The sequence below is a fragment of the Caretta caretta genome, chromosome 1, assembly GCF_965140235.1.
Source record: "Caretta caretta isolate rCarCar2 chromosome 1, rCarCar1.hap1, whole genome shotgun sequence".
NCBI classification, from domain to species: Eukaryota; Metazoa; Chordata; order Testudines; family Cheloniidae; genus Caretta; species Caretta caretta.
Window position 1 is genome coordinate 398,172 of NC_134206.1, and position 16,982 is coordinate 415,153.

A 16,982-nucleotide genomic window follows, 5' to 3' on the forward strand; every position below is an offset into this window, starting at 1 on the left:
CGCCGCTATGCCTACAGCTGATGATTATGATGAAAATTTCTGGAAGGGATTAAAGGCTGCCATTCTCGGCATGTGCTGAGTCCATGGACTATATCACCCAGCATCACCAAGATTGGTTTGATGAGAACGATGCTGAGATTCAGGGTCTGCTCGATGAGAAAAGAAAAGAAAAGCTCATTGCATGTGGCAACACAACATATCACACCAGCAAAAGAAAGAGTCGTACAAGCAACTCAAGGCTGAAGCCCAAAGGAAAATCCACATCATCAAAAATAAGTGGTGGCGAAAAAGGCCAAGGAAATTGAGCTTTATGCTGATAAACAAACCAATGTCGAATAGAGGGGAACGATCACGTCCCTCGATCTGCTCGCTATGCCCCTACTTATACATCCCAAAATGCCATTGGCCTTCTTGGCAACAAGGGCACACTGCTGACTCATATCCAGCTTCTCATCCACTGTCACCCCTAGGTCCTTTTCCGCAGAACTGCTGCCTAGCCATTCGGTCCCTAGTCTGTAGCTGTGCATTGGGTTCTTCCGTCCTAAGTGCAGGACCCTGCACTTATCCTTATTGAACCTCATCAGATTTCTTTTGGCCCAATCCTCCAATTTGTCTAGGTCCTTCTGTATCCTATCCCTCCCCTCCAGCGTATCTACCAAAGCTTTTGACACGGTCTCCCACAGTATTCTTGTCAGCAAGTTAAGGAAGTATGGGCTGGATGAATGCACTACAAGGTGGGTAGAAAGCTGGCTAGATTGTCGGGCTCAACGGGTAGTGATCAATGGCTCCATGTCTAGTTGGCAGCCGGTATCAAGTGGAGTGCCCCAAGGGTCGGTCCTGGGGCCGGTTTTGTTCAATATCTTCATAAATGATCTGGAGGATGGTGTGCATTGCACTCTCAGCAAATTTGCGGATGATACTAAACTGGGAGGAGTGGTAGATACGCTGGAGGGAAGGGATAGGATACAGAAGGACCTAGACAAATTAGAGGATTGGGCCAAAAGAAATCTGATGAGGTTCAATAAGGATAAGTGCAGGGTCCTGCACTTAGGACGGAAGAACCCAATGCACAGCTACAGACTAGGGACCGAATGGCTAGGCAGCAGTTCTGCGGAAAAGGACCTAGGGGTGACAGTGGACGAGAAGCTGGATATGAGTCAGCAGTGTGCCCTTGTTGCCAAGAAGGCCAATGGCATTTTGGGATGTATAAGTAGGGGCATAGCGAGCAGATCGAGGGACGTGATCGTTCCCCTCTATTCAACATTGGTGAGGCCTCATCTGGAGTACTGTGTCCAGTTTTGGGCCCCACACTTCAAGAAGGATGTGGATAAATTGGAGAGAGTCCAGCGAAGGGCAACAAAAATGATTAGGGGTCTGGAACACATGACTTATGAGGAGAGGCTGAGGGAGCTGGGATTGTTTAGCCTGCAGAAGAGAAGAATGAGGGGGGATTTGATAGCTGTTTTCAACTACCTGAAAGGGGGTTCCAAAGAGGATGGCTCTAGACTGTTCTCAATGGTATCAGATGACAGAACAAGGAGTAATGGTCTCAAGCTGCAGTGGGGGAGGTTTAGATTGGATATTAGGAAAAACTTTTTCCTATGAGGGTGGTGAAACACTGGAATGCGTTACCTAGGGAGGTGGTAGAATCTCCTTCCTTAGAGGTTTTTAAGGTCAGGCTTGACAAAGTCCTGGCTGGGATGATTTAACTGGGAATTGGTCCTGCTTTGAGCAGGGCGTTGGACTAGATGACCTTCTGGGGTCCCTTCCAACCCTTATATTCTATGATTCTATGATTCTACCACTCCTCCCAGTTTAGTATCATCCGCAAATTTGCTGAGAGTGCAATCCACACCATCCTCCAGATCATTTATGAAGATATTGAACAAAACCGGCCCCAGGACCGACCCTTGGGGCACTCCACTTGATACCGGCTGCCAACTAGACATGGAGCCATTGATAACTACCCGTTGAGCCCGACAATCTAGCCAGCTTTCTACCCACCTTGTAGTGCATTCATCCAGCCCATACTTCCTTAACTTGCTGACAAGAATACTGTGGGAGACCGTGTCAAAAGCTTTCCTAAAGTCAAGAAACAATACATCCACTGCTTTCCCTTCATCCACAGAACCAGTAATCTCATCATAGAAGGCGATTAGATTAGTCAGGCATGACCTTCCCTTGGTGAATCCATGCTGGCTGTTCCTGATCACTTTCCTCTCATGCAAGTGCTTCAGGATTGATTCTTTGAGGACCTGCTCCATGATTTTTCCAGGGACTGAAGTGAGGCTGACTGGCCTGTAGTTCCCAGGATCCTCCTTCTTCCCTTTTTTAAAGATTGGCACTACATTAGCCTTTTTCCAGTCATCCGGGACTTCCCCGGTTCGCCACGAGTTTTCAAAGATAATGGCCAATGGCTCTGCAATCACAGCCGCCAGTTCCTTCAGCACTCTCGGATGCAACTCGTCCGGCCCCATGGACTTGTGCACGTCCAGCTTTTCTAAATAGTCCCTAACCACCTCTATCTCCACAGAGGGCTGGCCATCTCTTCCCCATTTTGTGATGCCCAGCGTAGCAGTCTGGGAGCTAACCTTGTTTGTGAAAACAGAGGCAAAAAAAGCATTGAGTACATTAGCTTTTTCCACATCCTCTGTCACTAGTTTGCCTCCCTCATTCAGTAAGGAGCCCACACATTCCTTGGCTTTCTTCTTGTTGCCAACATACCTGAAGAAACCCTTCTTGTTACTCTTGACATCTCTGGCTAGCTGCAGCTCCAGGTGCGATTTGGCCCTCCTGATAACATTCCTACATGCCCGAGCAATATTTTTATACTCTTCCCTGGTCATATGTCCAACCTTCCACTTCTTGTAAGCTTCTTTTTTATGTTTAAGATCCGCTAAGATTTCACCATTAAGCCAAGCTGGTCGCCTGCCATATTTACTATTCTTTCGACTCATCGGGATGGTTTGTCCCTGTAACCTCAACAGGGATTCCTTGAAATACAGCCAGCTCTCCTGGACTCCTTTCCCCTTCAAGTTAGTCCCCCAGGGGATCCTGGCCATCCGTTCCCTGAGGGAGTCGAAGTCTGCTTTCCTGAAGTCCAGGGTCCGTATCGTGCTGCTTACCTTTCTTCCCTGTGTCAGGATCCTGAACTCAACCAACTCATGGTCACTGCCTCCCAGATTCCCATCCACTTTTGCTTCCCCCACTAATTCTACCCGGTTTGTGAGCAGCAGGTTGACCTCTCAGTCAACCTGAGTTTTCCTCAGTTGACCTTCATCTGGGCACCCTCAGTTTCCTCAGTTTTCCTCTCAGTTGACCTTCATCTGGGCACCCTGTCTCACTCAGGGCAGTGACACTGATGTTATTATATCTCACAAGTTCCCTGGCGTCGACAGCAGTTCTTCTTTCTGGCCATACATTATCTTTGTTATCCATCGGGTGAGAACATTCCATGTAGCAAAAGTCACCGTCTTTTATGGTTTATGGTAAAAGCTCTCACAAAATTAAGTGATTGGGCAACAAAATGGCAAATGAAATTTAATGTGGATAAATGTAAAGTAATGCACATTGGAAAAAATAACCTCAACTATACATACAATATGATGGGGGCTAATTTAGCTACAAATAATCAGGAGAAAGATCTTGGAGTCATCGTGGATAGTTCTCTGAAGACATCCACGCAGAGTGCAGTGGCAGTCAAAAAAGCAAACGGGATGTTTGGAATCATTAAAAAAGGGATAGAGAATAAGACGGAGATTATCTTATTGCCCTTATATAAATCCATGGTATGCCCACATCTTGAATACTGCGTACAGATGTGGTCCCCTCAACTCAAAAAAGATATACTGGCATTAGAAAAGGTTCAGAAAAGGGCAACTAAAATGATTAGGGGTTTGGAACGGGTCCCATATGAGGAGAGATTAAAGAGGCTAGGACTTTTCAGCTTGGAAAAGAGGAGACGAGGGGGATATGATAGAGGTCTATAAAATCATGAGTGGTGTGGAGAAAGTGAATAAGGGAAAGTTATTTACTTGTTCCCATAATATAAGAACTAGCAGCCACCAAATGAAATGAATGGGTAGCAGGTTTTAAACAAATAAAAGGAAGTTCTTCACACAGCGCACAGTCAACCTGTGGAACTCCTTGCCTGGGGAGGTTGTGCAGGCTAGGACTATAACAGGGTTTAAAAGAGAACTAGATAAATTCATGGAGGTTAAGTCCATTAATGGCTATTAGCCAGGATGGGTAAGGAAGGGTGTCCCTAGCCTCTGTTTGTCAGAGGGTGGAGATGGATGGCAGGAGAGAGATCACTTGATCATTACCTGTTTGGTTCACTCCCTCTGGGGCATCTGGCATTGGCCACTGTCAGCAGACAGGACACTGGGCTGGATGGACCTTTGGTCTGACCCAGTATGGCCGTTCTTATGTTCTTATAGCTTCAACCACAGGCACAGTGATCCCACTGACTGCGGTAATCCAGCCAGGAGTGGGTGAGAGAGCCTAGGTTTAGGGGCACCTTTTCTAGCCCTCTCCCCCTGAGGGGTGAGCAGAGGGGATGCTAAAGAGGACCGCTCAGTTGCGATAGCAGCTGCCAAATTGCACCTGTCTCAGTTCAGGTGCCAGATGACCATCTAACTACCACCCGCCTATGCACAGATTCGTGGCTAGGCACTGCCAGTCACTAATCCCGTCCCTGTCACAACCAGTCCATCACTGCAGGGCTGGGAAGGTTGCAAAGATGTTATTTCCCCTGGTAGAGGCCTGCGCGCGATTTCTTTTAACGTGGGGAAGCTGGTGCACCTACAGCGACCACACCATCATGACAAGCTGAAGATCTGGGGCCCAGTGGCAGAGAAAGTCTGAGACGACTGGAGATCTCCAACTTGCTGCAGCCTTCATCTGCTTTCACAGCTGTTGAGATCCGAAGATCTTCTTCTGCTTGATCTACTGTTGAGGACTTGGGGGATTGGATCATGCTTTGTCTGGGACCTCCCCTCAGACCCGTTTGCCTTGGGAGACCCTCCCAGGAGCGTAAAGCTCCCGACCATATAGCTCTGAGGATGGACCCCTGTACCACTGTGTACTCCTGTGCATGCTGCCAGCTGACATCAAGAAGTCCGTCAGTCACTGATCTAATGGTCCCTTCTGGCCTTAATGCTATTAATCCCCTGTGCCAGGCACAGCACTGAACAGCTGCTGGAGAGAGAATGAAAGTCAGCACCGTGCCTCTCCACTGTCGCCCCCTTTTGACCTCAGGGTCCTTCTCCCCCAGCCAGGAGGCCAAAAGCCAATGTCCAGTTAGGTCCCAGCTCCTCTCCAGAGCCACTGGGAACTCTGGACCACTCCTGGTAGAACTAAGGCTGTTTATAATGCGCTGTGTCTTTGGAGTAGGGATATCTCTGGGCAACACTGGATGGCCCCTATGCTAAAGCCCATACAAAGAGCCAAAACCCGCCATGAGATGGGGACTGCACCGGGAGCAGGGAGATGGAGCCCCTCTCGGCAGGGCTCTGGGAAGTCACCCTCCAGCAACCTGTGCTCAGCCCTGCCCCTCCTTCCCCAAAAGGCCCAGCCAGGCCAAGTCCTGGAAGAGAGGGGAAGAGCTAACCCTGCCTCACACCGCTCAGCACGAGCTATGGGGGGGGTCTGTCGCTGGTCCCTGGTAGGGAGCCCCAGGGGGAGAAGCAAAGGGGAAGCAGGGGGTTTAAAGATGACAGGCAGTGTTCTCTGGAGGGTGGGAAGCCCCAGCGCCTGGCTTGCCCTGTCCTGCTTACCTTTCCCCAAGTCACGGAGCGGCAGGGTGGTGCTCAGGTAGAGCCGGAAGGAGGGCAGCACCTCCACAGCCCCGAGCGATTCTGAGCGCAGGGTGCAGCCCCCCACACCCAGCAGCGTCTCCTTCTGCAGGAGCTGCAGGAGAACCGGGCAGCCGGGGCTCTTCTCAAAGTCCAGGAGCAGGACGGGCAACCCTGGGGAAACAGCCTCAGTTATCCCCCTGCTGCGCCACCAGGGCCCAGCTCCTGCCCCACCACCGGCCCAGCTGGACCCCCATTGCCTGCCCAGCCCCCCACCGCCTGCCCTCCATTGCCTGCCCAGTTCCCCTCAGTCTGCCCAGCCCCGCACCGCCTGCCCATCACCTGCCCAGCCCCCCAAGCCTGACCCCCATTGCCTGCCCAGCCCCCCAGAGCCTGACCCCCATCACCTGCCCAGCTCCCTACCCCATCTCCTCCCCAGTCCCCCACAGCCTGACTCCCATCGCCTGCCCAGCCCCCCACAGCCTGCCCACCATCACCTGCCCAGCCCCCCAGAGCTTGACCCCCATCGCCTACCCAGCCCCCCACAGCCTGACCCCCATTGCCTGCCCAGCCCCCCACCGCCTGACCCCCCCATCATCTGCCCAGTCCCCCTCAGCCTGCCCAGCCCCCCATAGCCTGCCCTCCATTGCCTGCCCAGCCCCCCACAGCCTGACCCCCATCGCCTGCCCAGCCCCCACCACCTGACCCCCGCATCATCTGCCCAGTTCCCCATAGCCTGCCCCCCATCATCTGCCCAGCCCCCAACCACCTGACCCGCCATCATCTGCCCAACCCCCCACCGCCTGACCCCCCCTCATCTGCACAGTCCCCCTCAGCCTGCCCAGCTCCCCATAGCCTGTCCTCCATCGCCTGCCCAGCCCCCCACCGCCTGACCCCCCCATCATCTGCCCAGTCCCCCTCAGCCTGCCCAGGCCCCCATAGCCTGCTCTCCATCACCTGCCCAGCCCCCCATAGCCTGACCCCCATCGCTTGCCCAGCCCTCCTCAGCCTGCCCAGCTCCCTACCTACTGAGGGTGCGGGTTCCCAGCATGCAATAACCATCTGACTCAGAGAATGCAGGCCTGGCCCTAGTGTCTCTGGGGAGCCCCGCTGGGCCCCCAGCACGGTGGAGGCCAGTTGTCTGCAGGGGGTGTACGCTGGGGTCCCAGAGTCTCTGGAAGCCAGGTCAGGCCCAGTGGCATGCTGGGGGCATGCCGTGTCGACCCCACGCCCTGCACTGCAGCTGGTCACGGCTCACACGCCCGCCCTTACCAGTGCTGGCTGCAGCCAGGAGGTTCTGCTCCAGCCTGGGGTCTGCAGCCGACAGCACCTGGAGATTTTTCTCAGGTGACTCTTCGTTGCTTCCTGGCTCCTCGGTGCTGGACAGCGTGTCCAAGCCGGCGAAGAGCAGGGACTCGTCTGCAGGAGACAGGAGACGGTTCCTACTCAGAGCCTGAAAAGGGGCTCGCAGAAGGGGCCTTCCTTCCCTGAGGCCCCGGATGGGGCTGGGGAAACTTTTCATAGAATCATAGAATATCAGGGTTGGAAGGGACCTCAGGAAGTCATCTAGTCCAACCCTCTGCTCAAAAGCAGGACCCATCCCCAATTAAATCATCCCAGCCAGGGCTTTGTCAAGCCTGACCTTAAAAACTTCCAAGGAAGGAGATTCCACCACCTCCCTAGGCAACGCATTCCAGTGTTTCACCACCCTCCTAGTGAAAAAGGTTTTCCTAATATCCAACCTAAACCTCCCCCACTGCAACTTGAGACCGTTACTCCTTGTCCTGTCCTCTTCCACCACTGAGAATAGTCTAGAACCATCCTCTCTGGAACCACCTCTCAGGTAGTTGAAAGCAGCTATCAAATCCCCCCTCATTCTTCTCTTCCGCAGACTAAACAATCCCAGTTCCCTCAGCCTCTCCTCATAAGTCATGTGTTCCAGACCCCTAATCATTTTTGTTGCCCTTCGCTGGACTCTTTCCAATTTATCCACATCCTTCTTATAGTGTGGGGCCCAAAACTGGACACAGTACTCCAGATGAGGCCTCACCAATGTCGAATAGAGGGGGACGATCACGTCCCTCGATCTGCTCGCTATGCCCCTACTTACACATCCCAAAATGCCATTGGCCTTCTTGGCAACAAGGGCACACTGCTGATTCATATCCAGCTTCTCGTCCACTGTCACCCCTAGGTCCTTTTCCGCAGAACTGCTGCCGAGCCATTCGGTCCCTAGTCTGTAGCTGTGCATTGGGTTCTTCCGTCCTAAGTGCAGGACCCTGCACTTATCCTTATTGAACCTCATCAGATTTCTTTTGGCCCAATCCTCCAATTTGTCTAGGTCCCTCTGTATCCTATCCCTGCCCTCCAGCGTATCTACCACTCCTCCCAGTTTAGTATCATCCGCAAATTTGCTAAGAGTGCAATCCACAACATCCTCCAGATCATTTATGAAGATATTGAACAAAACCGGCCCCAGGACCGACCCCTGGGGCACTCCACTTGACACCGGCTGCCAACTAGACATGGAGCCATTGATAACTACCCGTTGAGCCCGACAATCTAGCCAACTTTCTACCCACCTTATAGTGCAATCATCCAGCCCATACTTCTTTAACTTGCTGACAAGAATACTGTGGGAGACCGTGTCAAAAGCTTTGCTAAAGTCAAGAAACAATACATCCACTGCTTTCCCTTCATCCACAGAACCAGTAATCTCATCATAGAAGGCGATTAGATTAGTCAGGCATGACCTTCCCTGGGTGAATCCATGCTGACTGTTCCTGATCACTTTCCTCTCATGTAAGTGCTTCAGGATTGATTCTTTGAGGACCTGCTCCATGATTTTTCCGGGGACTGAAGTGAGGCTGACTGGCCTGTAGTTCCCAGGATCCTCCTTCTTCCCTTTTTTAAAGATTGGCACTACATTACCCTTTTTCCAGTCATCCGGGACTTCCCCCGTTCGCCACGAGTTTTCAAAGATAATGGCCAATGGCTCTGCAATCACAGCCGCCAGTTCCTTTAGCACTCTCAGATGCAACTCGTCCGGCCCCATGGACTTGTGCACGTCCAGCTTTTCTAAATAGTCCCTAACCACCTCTATCTCCACAGAGGGCTGGCCATCTATTCCCCATGTTGTGATGCCCAGTGCAGCAGTCTGGGAGCTGACCTTGTTCGTGAAGACAGAGGCAAAAAAAGCATTGAGTACATTAGCTTTTTCCACAGCCTCTGTCACTAGGTTGCCTCCCTCATTCATTAAGGGGCCCACACTTTCTTTGGCTTTCTTCTTGTTGCCAACATACCTGAAGAAACCCTTCTTGTTACTCTTAACATCTCTCGCTAGCTGCAGCTCCAGGTGCGATTTGGCCCTCCTGATTTCATTCCTACATGCCCGAGCAATATTTTTATACTCTTCCCTGGTCATTTGTCCAACCTTCCACTTCTTGTGAGCTTCTTTTTTATGCTTAAGATCCGCTAGGATTTCACCGTTAAGCCAAGCTGGTCGCCTGCCATATTTACTATTCTTTCCACACATCGGGATGGTTTGTCCCTGTAACCTCAACAGGGATTCCTTGAAATACAGCCAGCTCTCCTGGACTCCTTTCCCCTTCATGTTAGTCCCCCAGGGGATCCTACAAATCCATTCCCTGAGGGAGTCGAAGTCTGCTTTCCTGAAGTCCAGGGTCCGTATCCTACTGCTTACCTTTCTTCCCTGTGTCAGGATCCTGAACTCAACCAACTCATGGTCACTGCCTCCCAGATTCCCATCCACTTTTGCTTCCCCCACTAATTCTACCCGGTTTGTGAGCAGCAGGTCAAGAAAAGCTCCCCCCCTAGTTGGCTCCTCTAGCACTTGCACCAGGAAATTGTCCCCTACGCTTTCCAAAAACTTCCTGGATTGTCTATGCACCGCTGTATTGCTCTCCCAGCAGATATCAGGAAAATTAAAGTCACCCATGAGAACCAGGGCGTGCGATCTAGTAGCTTCCGTGAGCTGCTGGAAGAAAGCCGCATCCACCTCATCCCCCTGGTCTGGTGGTCTATAGCAGACTCCCACCACAACATCACTCTTGTTGCACACACTTCTAAACTTAATCCAGAGACACTCAGGTTTTTCTGCAGTTTCGTACCGGAGCTCTGAGCAGTCATACTGCTCCCTTACATACAGGGCTACTCCCCCACCTTTTCTGCCCTGCCTGTCCTTCCTGAACAGTTTATAACCATCCATGACAGTACTCCAGTCATGTGAGTTATCCCACCAAGTCTCTGTTATTCCAATCACGTCATAATTCCTTGACATCACCAGGACCTCCAGTTCTCCCTGCTTGTTTCCAAGGCTTCAGGAGACTCCAGGAACCTGAGCTGTGCTGCTTGGAGGGTCCTGGAGCTGCTGGCAGAAGGAATTACCTCTCTCTCTAGAGCCACTGGTCCCCAGTAGCAGAGGGCTGAATCTGATGAGGTCCTCCCAGAGGGCTGAATCTGAATCTGGGAGGAGTGGTAGATACGCTGGGGGGGAGGGATAGGATACAGAAGGACCTAGACAAATTGGAGGATTGGGCCAAAAGAAATCTGATGAGGTTCAATAAGGATAAGTGCAGGGTCCTGCACTTAGGACGGAAGAACCCAATGCACAGCTACAGACTAGGGACCGAATGGCTCGGCAGCAGTTCTGCGGAAAAGGACCTAGGGGTGACAGTGGACGAGAAGCTGGATATGAGTCAGCAGTGTGCCCTTGTTGCCAAGAAGGCCAATGGCATTTTGGGATGTATAAGTAGGGGCATAGCGAGCAGATCGAGGGACGTGATCGTTCCCCTCTATTCGACATTGGTGAGGCCTCATCTGGAGTACTGTGTCCAGTTTTGGGCCCCACACTTCAAGAAGGATGTGGATAAATTGGAGAGAGTCCAGCGAAGGGCAACAAAAATGATTAGGGGACTGGAACACATGAGTTATGAGGAGAGGCTGAGGGAGCTGGGATTGTTTAGCCTGCAGAAGAGAAGAATGAGGGGGGATTTGATAGCTGCTTTCAACTACCTGAAAGGGGGTTCCAAAGAGGATGGCTCTAGACTGTTCTCAATTGTAGCAGATGACAGAACGAGGAGTAATGGTCTCAAGTTGCAGTGGGGGAGGTTTAGATTGGATATTAGGAAAAACTTTTTCACTAAGAGGGTGGTGAAACACTGGAATGCGTTACCTAGGGAGGTGGTAGAATCTCCTTCCTTAGAGGTTTTTAAGGTCAGGCTTGACAAAGCCCTGGCTGGGATGATTTAACTGGGAATTGGTCCTGCTTTGAGCAGGGGGTTGGACTAGATGACCTTCTGGGGTCCCTTCCAACCCTGATATTCTATGATGATTCTATGATTCTATGAGGGCTCATTCACTACCCACCCGAGGCAGAGGGTCAGGTGCTGGGGTGGGGGGTTAGCTGGTCCCAGGCCTGGCTTCTCATTCCCCTCACTCACCCTCATCCACTTTCTGTGCCATGAGGAGCCAGGTGAGGGCCTGCTGGTCAGGGTCGAGCAGCAGGGGCCAGCCGCGGGAGCAGGCGCGAGTGTCTGTGCAGAGCAGCAGGGCGGCCTGGCGCCCGGCCAAGTCCTGTGGCTTCCGGGCCCTGTCCCAGGCACGCTGCTCCCTCTCTGAGCTCAGCATGGTCAGCAGGCAGAAGTCCTGTCGCACAGGGAGCAGGGCTGGGCCACGGGGGGCCGGGCCAGGGCAGGGCAGCTCCTTCTCCAGCACCCTCCGCACGTCGTCTGGCCCCAGGGAGCTTTGGCGCCTGGCACAGATATCCTGCCACTTCTCCAGCAGCTCCTGGCGCCGCGGTGGGGGGAAGGCACCCAAGTAGGAGACAGCGGCTGCACAAAGGAGTGCGTCCCCCTGGGCCGTGCTGCAGTTCTGCTCCAGGAGCTGTCAGGAGACAAGGCAGACCCCTAGGAGAAGGCCTGCCCCCAGAACCCGATCCCTGACCCCGGGGGAGAGCCCCACACCCAGACCCCACCCCCAGAGGGAGCCCTGCTCCCAGATCCTCTTCACCCCAATCTCCACTCCCAGAGACCCCTGCATCCAGAGTCTATACTCATATCTCCAACCCTCACACCAAGACAGACTAACTCGACACACGGCCCCTCCCTCCAGCCAGGGGGAGCAGATCCTGGAGGTGGGCACTGGCAGCACCAAGAGGTGCCGCGGGCTGGCTCTGACTGCCGCAGCCCCGGGCAGCGCTGGACTTGGCCTACAGGAGTCCCAGCGTACAGGGCAAGGAGAGAAGGGGAGTCCCAGGAACGGGTGGAGAGATATGTCCCCAAATCCTTAGCACTGGCTCTTTGGCTTCCTGAGACACTGGCTGCCCCAGGCGTCGGGGAGGGGACGTGACGAGGCAATCCCAGTCATTACCTTCACTGCCGCTGTCCAGTTGGCCACGTGCATTGCCAACAAGCTCTCAACAGTGCCAGCCTTCTCCTTCTCCTGCAGGACGTGACGGAGCTCGCGGTCCACCGCCTCCTGATGCTCAGTGGCCTTCAGCAGCTCCACGCCCCAGTCCGAGCTCAACTCTCTCAGCTTCTCAGCCTGCAGGTGCCGGTCGCCCAGCCGCCCCTTCTCCGCCCGAATCTGGAGTTGGCAGTGCTGCAGCTGCATCAAAGTGGGCTCCCAAATGCGCAGAGCCCGGTGGTACCAGTAGATGGCGCAGATCCACTGGCACAGGGCAGCCGCGGATTTGCTGATACTCTGCAGGGAGGCAGCGCAGAAGCTCGCATCCGACACCACCTGGCCCAGAGCCTGGAACAGGTCGCTGGGGAGCTCGTCCTTCGGGTAGAAGAGCAGCTCCTGGCGAGCAGAGAGGAGACGGGTGAGGCTGGACTCGGGGGGGGGGCCTCAGGCAGCCAGGCCCCCTGGACTCGTGGCACACCCCAAAGCCAGACCCTGACGCCCCCATAGTAGAGCCCTGGATTTTTTAATCCCGCTCCTGCCCCACACTGGTTCTTGCATTTTTATCCCACTTCCACCAGCCAAACCCGTGGCCCCCCAATTCCCGCAAGAGAGCACGCACTAGCCGCCTCCCCCGCCCCATGCTATGAACACACAAACCCAAACACACCAGGCCACATATGAGCCGTAGACACGGAATGCAGACACACGTTGTACATGCTAAACTGAGGAGAGTTTTACTGGTTTCCTGCAAATTCCTGCCACGTGGTTGTTTTGCCCACCCAATCCCGCCCACTACAATTTTATCTACCCTACTATTTTATCTACCCTACTATTATGGCAGGCAGGGTTGCCAGCCCTCCAGGACTGTCCTGGAGTCTCCAGGAGTTAAAGATGACTCTTTAATTGAAGCTTATGTCATGGGATAGCCCCTCCAGGGATACGTCCAGCCAAGACTGGCCACCCTAACAGCAGCGGGCGCGGTGGTCTCACAGGGGTAGGCGAGGGAGCCCATGGCATGGCATGCTTGAGAGACGTGGGGCACGTGATGAATGTGGGAATGGTTGGGACTGGTTTTATGAACAATCCCTCTGTCACTCTTGTCTATGTCCTTGGGAGTGACTCAGGACCCACACAGCTCCATGGGGGCAGGCCTAGGACCTCCAGCACTCCAAAATTGGGCCTTCGGGTGCCAGCAACCAGATCGTAACCCCCATGGGGGGGAGAAGGCAATGCTGGGGGGCAGGGCCCTGCCACCTAGAGCCTGATGGCGTGTGGCCACCGCCAGAGCAAGTGTCTGACCTGCGGCATCCCTGCAGCACAGCCAGCTGGGCAGGGCCTGGGCCATGTGAGGGACAGACCGTGAACTGCCCTGACATCCAGCCACGGCTGTCTGGGGTTCCCCCGGGCCACAGAGCGGGTGACGGCTTTTCCTTCCACCTTTCCCAGTTTCTCCTAATTTTTAATGACTTGCTGTGGAATAAATCGTGTTTTCTTTGAACGGTCTGTGATGATGAGTGGGTCAGGGAAGCACCTGGCGTGGACAGAGCACCCCGGAGTGGGGACACCCGAGCCCTGTCCTAAGTACAACAGCCAGATTGGGGGTCAAGCCCCAGGAATCTTGGGCCCACCCTGGTCGGGGCTACGAGGACTCTGCCACCCAGGAGAGTGGAAGGAGACCCCTCGAGTCAGGCAGGCCTCTGGGTAAGGGAGCGGGAGCGAGGACTCAGATCCTTTCACTAGCCCATTTCACCGGGGTAGTGTATAAGCCACGAAAGTTCCCCGCAAGAACAGGACCATTCCCTTTCTTACACTCTTAATGAGTATGTGCAGCACCACCAGGCAGCCTTTCCAAACAAGGTAACAATTTATCAGTCACCTGAAAGTCCTTAAGTCATCGCAGAGAGGCAAGGCTAAGGGAGTTCAGACTGGCCCACGCCAGGGCTCCCTGGAGCCAGGCTGCTGTAGGTACCATCTATCCTTCCTCTGTCTTGGTCCCTTTCTCTGTCTGTAGCCAGCCCCCTGTGTCTCTGAGAGCTTGCCCTGACCCCTCTCCTTGTTTCTCCAGCTTGGGGCCTTTGCGTTGCTTTCCTGCCAAGAGGTGGGGGAAATCACCGTCCTCTTAGCTGGGGTTGCTAGGTGTGACTGTCCCAGCCATTGGGATTTCTATTGTGTCTTCAGATCCTCCATTCACATGTGTAGACTTTATTCAATTTGTTATTGACTTGGGTCTCCAATCAGGCTGCTGCTTGAGTCAATTGACCTCATTCCTTCCCGTTCCACGCTGGGCTTGTCGCCACAGAAACATAGAATCATAGAACTGAAAGGGCCCTTGAGAAGTCAGCTACTCCAGTCCCCTGCACTCGTGGCAGGACTAAGTATTATCTAGACCATCACTGACAGGTGTTTGTCCAACCTGCTCTTAAAAATCCCCAATGATGGAGATTCCACCACCTCCCTGGGCAATTTATTTCAGGGCTTAACCTGACAGTTTGGAAGTTTCCCCTAATGTCCAACCTAAACCTCCTTTGCTGCAATGTAAGCCAATTGCTTCTTGTCCTATCCTCAGAGGTTAAGAAGAACAATTTACCTCCCTCCGTGTAACAACCTTTTATGTACTTGAAAACTGTTCTCATGTCCCCTCTCAGTCTTCTCTTTTCCAGACTAAACAAACCCCATTTTTTCAATCTTCCTTCACAGGTCATGTTTTCTAGACCTTTAATCATTTTTGTTGCTCTTCTCTGGACTTTCTCCAATTTGTCCACATCCTTCCTGAAATGTGGCACCCAGAACTGGACATAGTACTGTAGCTGAGGCCTCATCAGAGTGGAGTAGAGCGGAAGAATTACTTCTTGTGTCTTGCTTACAACACTCCTGCTAATACATCCCAGAATGATGTTCACTTTTTTTGCAGCAGCGTTACACTCTTGATTCATATTTATCTTGTGATCGCCCTGACCTGTACGTTCCACATTAAGATTCCATGAGGGAGGGGGTTAGCTTATCAGAGGGAAAACTCTTAGAAGATCTTTCACAAACTTTTTGACTGAAGGATGAGAAACAACAGCATGATCTTGAATTGGTGAATGACGTCCAGAGAGAGCAGCCAAATGAACACACAATGTGCTTCGTGACAAAGAGGAGGTGTTTAAAGGTAATAGACACTCAAGGATATAAGGAACTGATGTCTCTCAGGGAGAAAGGTCATGTTGGGAAGCTCTGGATGAAGAATGTTTTCATTCTGCAGTACAAATTGTCCTTGCAGACTGCTTTCTGTGCTTAATCAATAGGCTCTGTACATCAGCGGAACAATTCTTCTCCATTGCATGACAATACATCAGGATGAAATGTTTTCCCATTGTTCTGAGTGATCAAGTCTGACAGAAACATATCAATACTGGAGGTATCACTGAGAGATTTCTGATTTCCATGAACCACTGCTGAGGCCCTGAACTGTTTGACCTTCCTTCACACATGGAATTGGAGGAATAGCATACAACAGGCCCTGAGTCCAAGAGATCAGAAGGCATCTCTTTGAGAACTTGGTCTCTGTCCTCTCTTGGAACAAAATACTTGGCTTTCCTGTTCTGTTCAGCTACAAAAAGATCTATGTGGGGCGCACCCTCTGATTGATAATGGACTTGACGCCTGAATCCTCTATGAACAATTTCTGATTCTGAAAATGCTGCTTAGATGGTCTGCGAGCATGTTGTGTAGGCCTGGAAGATGAACTACATTAGTGTTACAGTGTTCATTGCTTCCCTGCACCAGATCATTGATCTGGTTCCTCCCTGTTTACATAAAACATGGCGGTGGCATTGTTTGTTCTTTCATGCACACTCAGATCTTTGATATGAGGGAGAAAGGTTACTCCTGGGGGCATTCTGTACCACTGCGCATGTGCAGAATTCATGTGTTCCCCCCCGATTTTTTTCTCTGCAGAAAATACATTTTGCCACAGAGGTGATACAGGTTTCAGAGTAACAGCCGTGTTAGTCTGTATTCGCAAAAAGAAAAGGAGTACTTGTAGCACCTTAGAGACTAACCAATTTATTTGAGCATGAGCTTTCGTGAGCTACAGCTCACTTCATCAGATGTATACCGTGGAAACTGCAGCAGACTTTATATACACACAGAGATCATGAAACAATACCTCCTCCCACCCCACTGTCCTGCTGGTAATAGCTTATCTAAAGTGATCATCAGGTGGGCCATTTCCAGCACAAATCCAGGTTTTCTCACCCTCCACCCCCCCACACAAATTCACTCTCCTGCTGGTGCTAGCCCATCCAAAGTGACAACTCTTTACATAATCAAGTCGGGCTATTTCCTGCATAAATCCAGGTTTTCTCACATCCCCCCCACCCCCATACACACACAAACTCACTCTCCTGCTGGTAATAGCTCATCTAAACTGACCACTCTCCAAGTTTAAATCCAAGTTAAACCAGAACATCTGGGGGGGGGGGGTAGGAAAAAACAAGAGGAAACAGGCTACCTTGCATAATGACTTAGCCACTCCCAGTCTCTATTTAAGCCTAAATTAATAGTATCCAATTTGCAAATGAATTCCAATTCAGCAGTTTCTCGCTGGAGTCTGGATTTGAAGTTTTTTTGTTTTAAGATAGCGACCTTCATGTCTGTGATTGCGTGACCAGAGAGATTGAAGTGTTCTCCGACTGGTTTATGAATGTTATAATTCTTGACATCTGATTTGTGTCCATTTATTCTTTTACGTAGAGACTGTCCAGTTTGACCAATGTA

The 16,982-nt window shown here is 52.1% G+C and overlaps 1 protein-coding gene across 1 annotated transcript in view; it reads right to left on the minus strand.

Moving 5' to 3' along the window:
- The window catches only part of DNHD1 (dynein heavy chain domain 1), a 171,281-nt gene that overhangs the window by 15,795 nt on the left and 138,504 nt on the right, over window positions 1–16,982 (minus strand). The window contains exons 31-34 of the mRNA XM_075125455.1: window positions 12,186–12,617; window positions 11,258–11,699; window positions 7,068–7,214; window positions 5,778–5,969 (exon numbers count right to left, since the gene is read on the minus strand). Of these exons, the coding sequence (XP_074981556.1) occupies window positions 5,778–5,969; window positions 7,068–7,214; window positions 11,258–11,699; window positions 12,186–12,617 (1,213 nt within the window). The remainder of the gene's footprint in view (window positions 1–5,777; window positions 5,970–7,067; window positions 7,215–11,257; window positions 11,700–12,185; window positions 12,618–16,982) is intronic.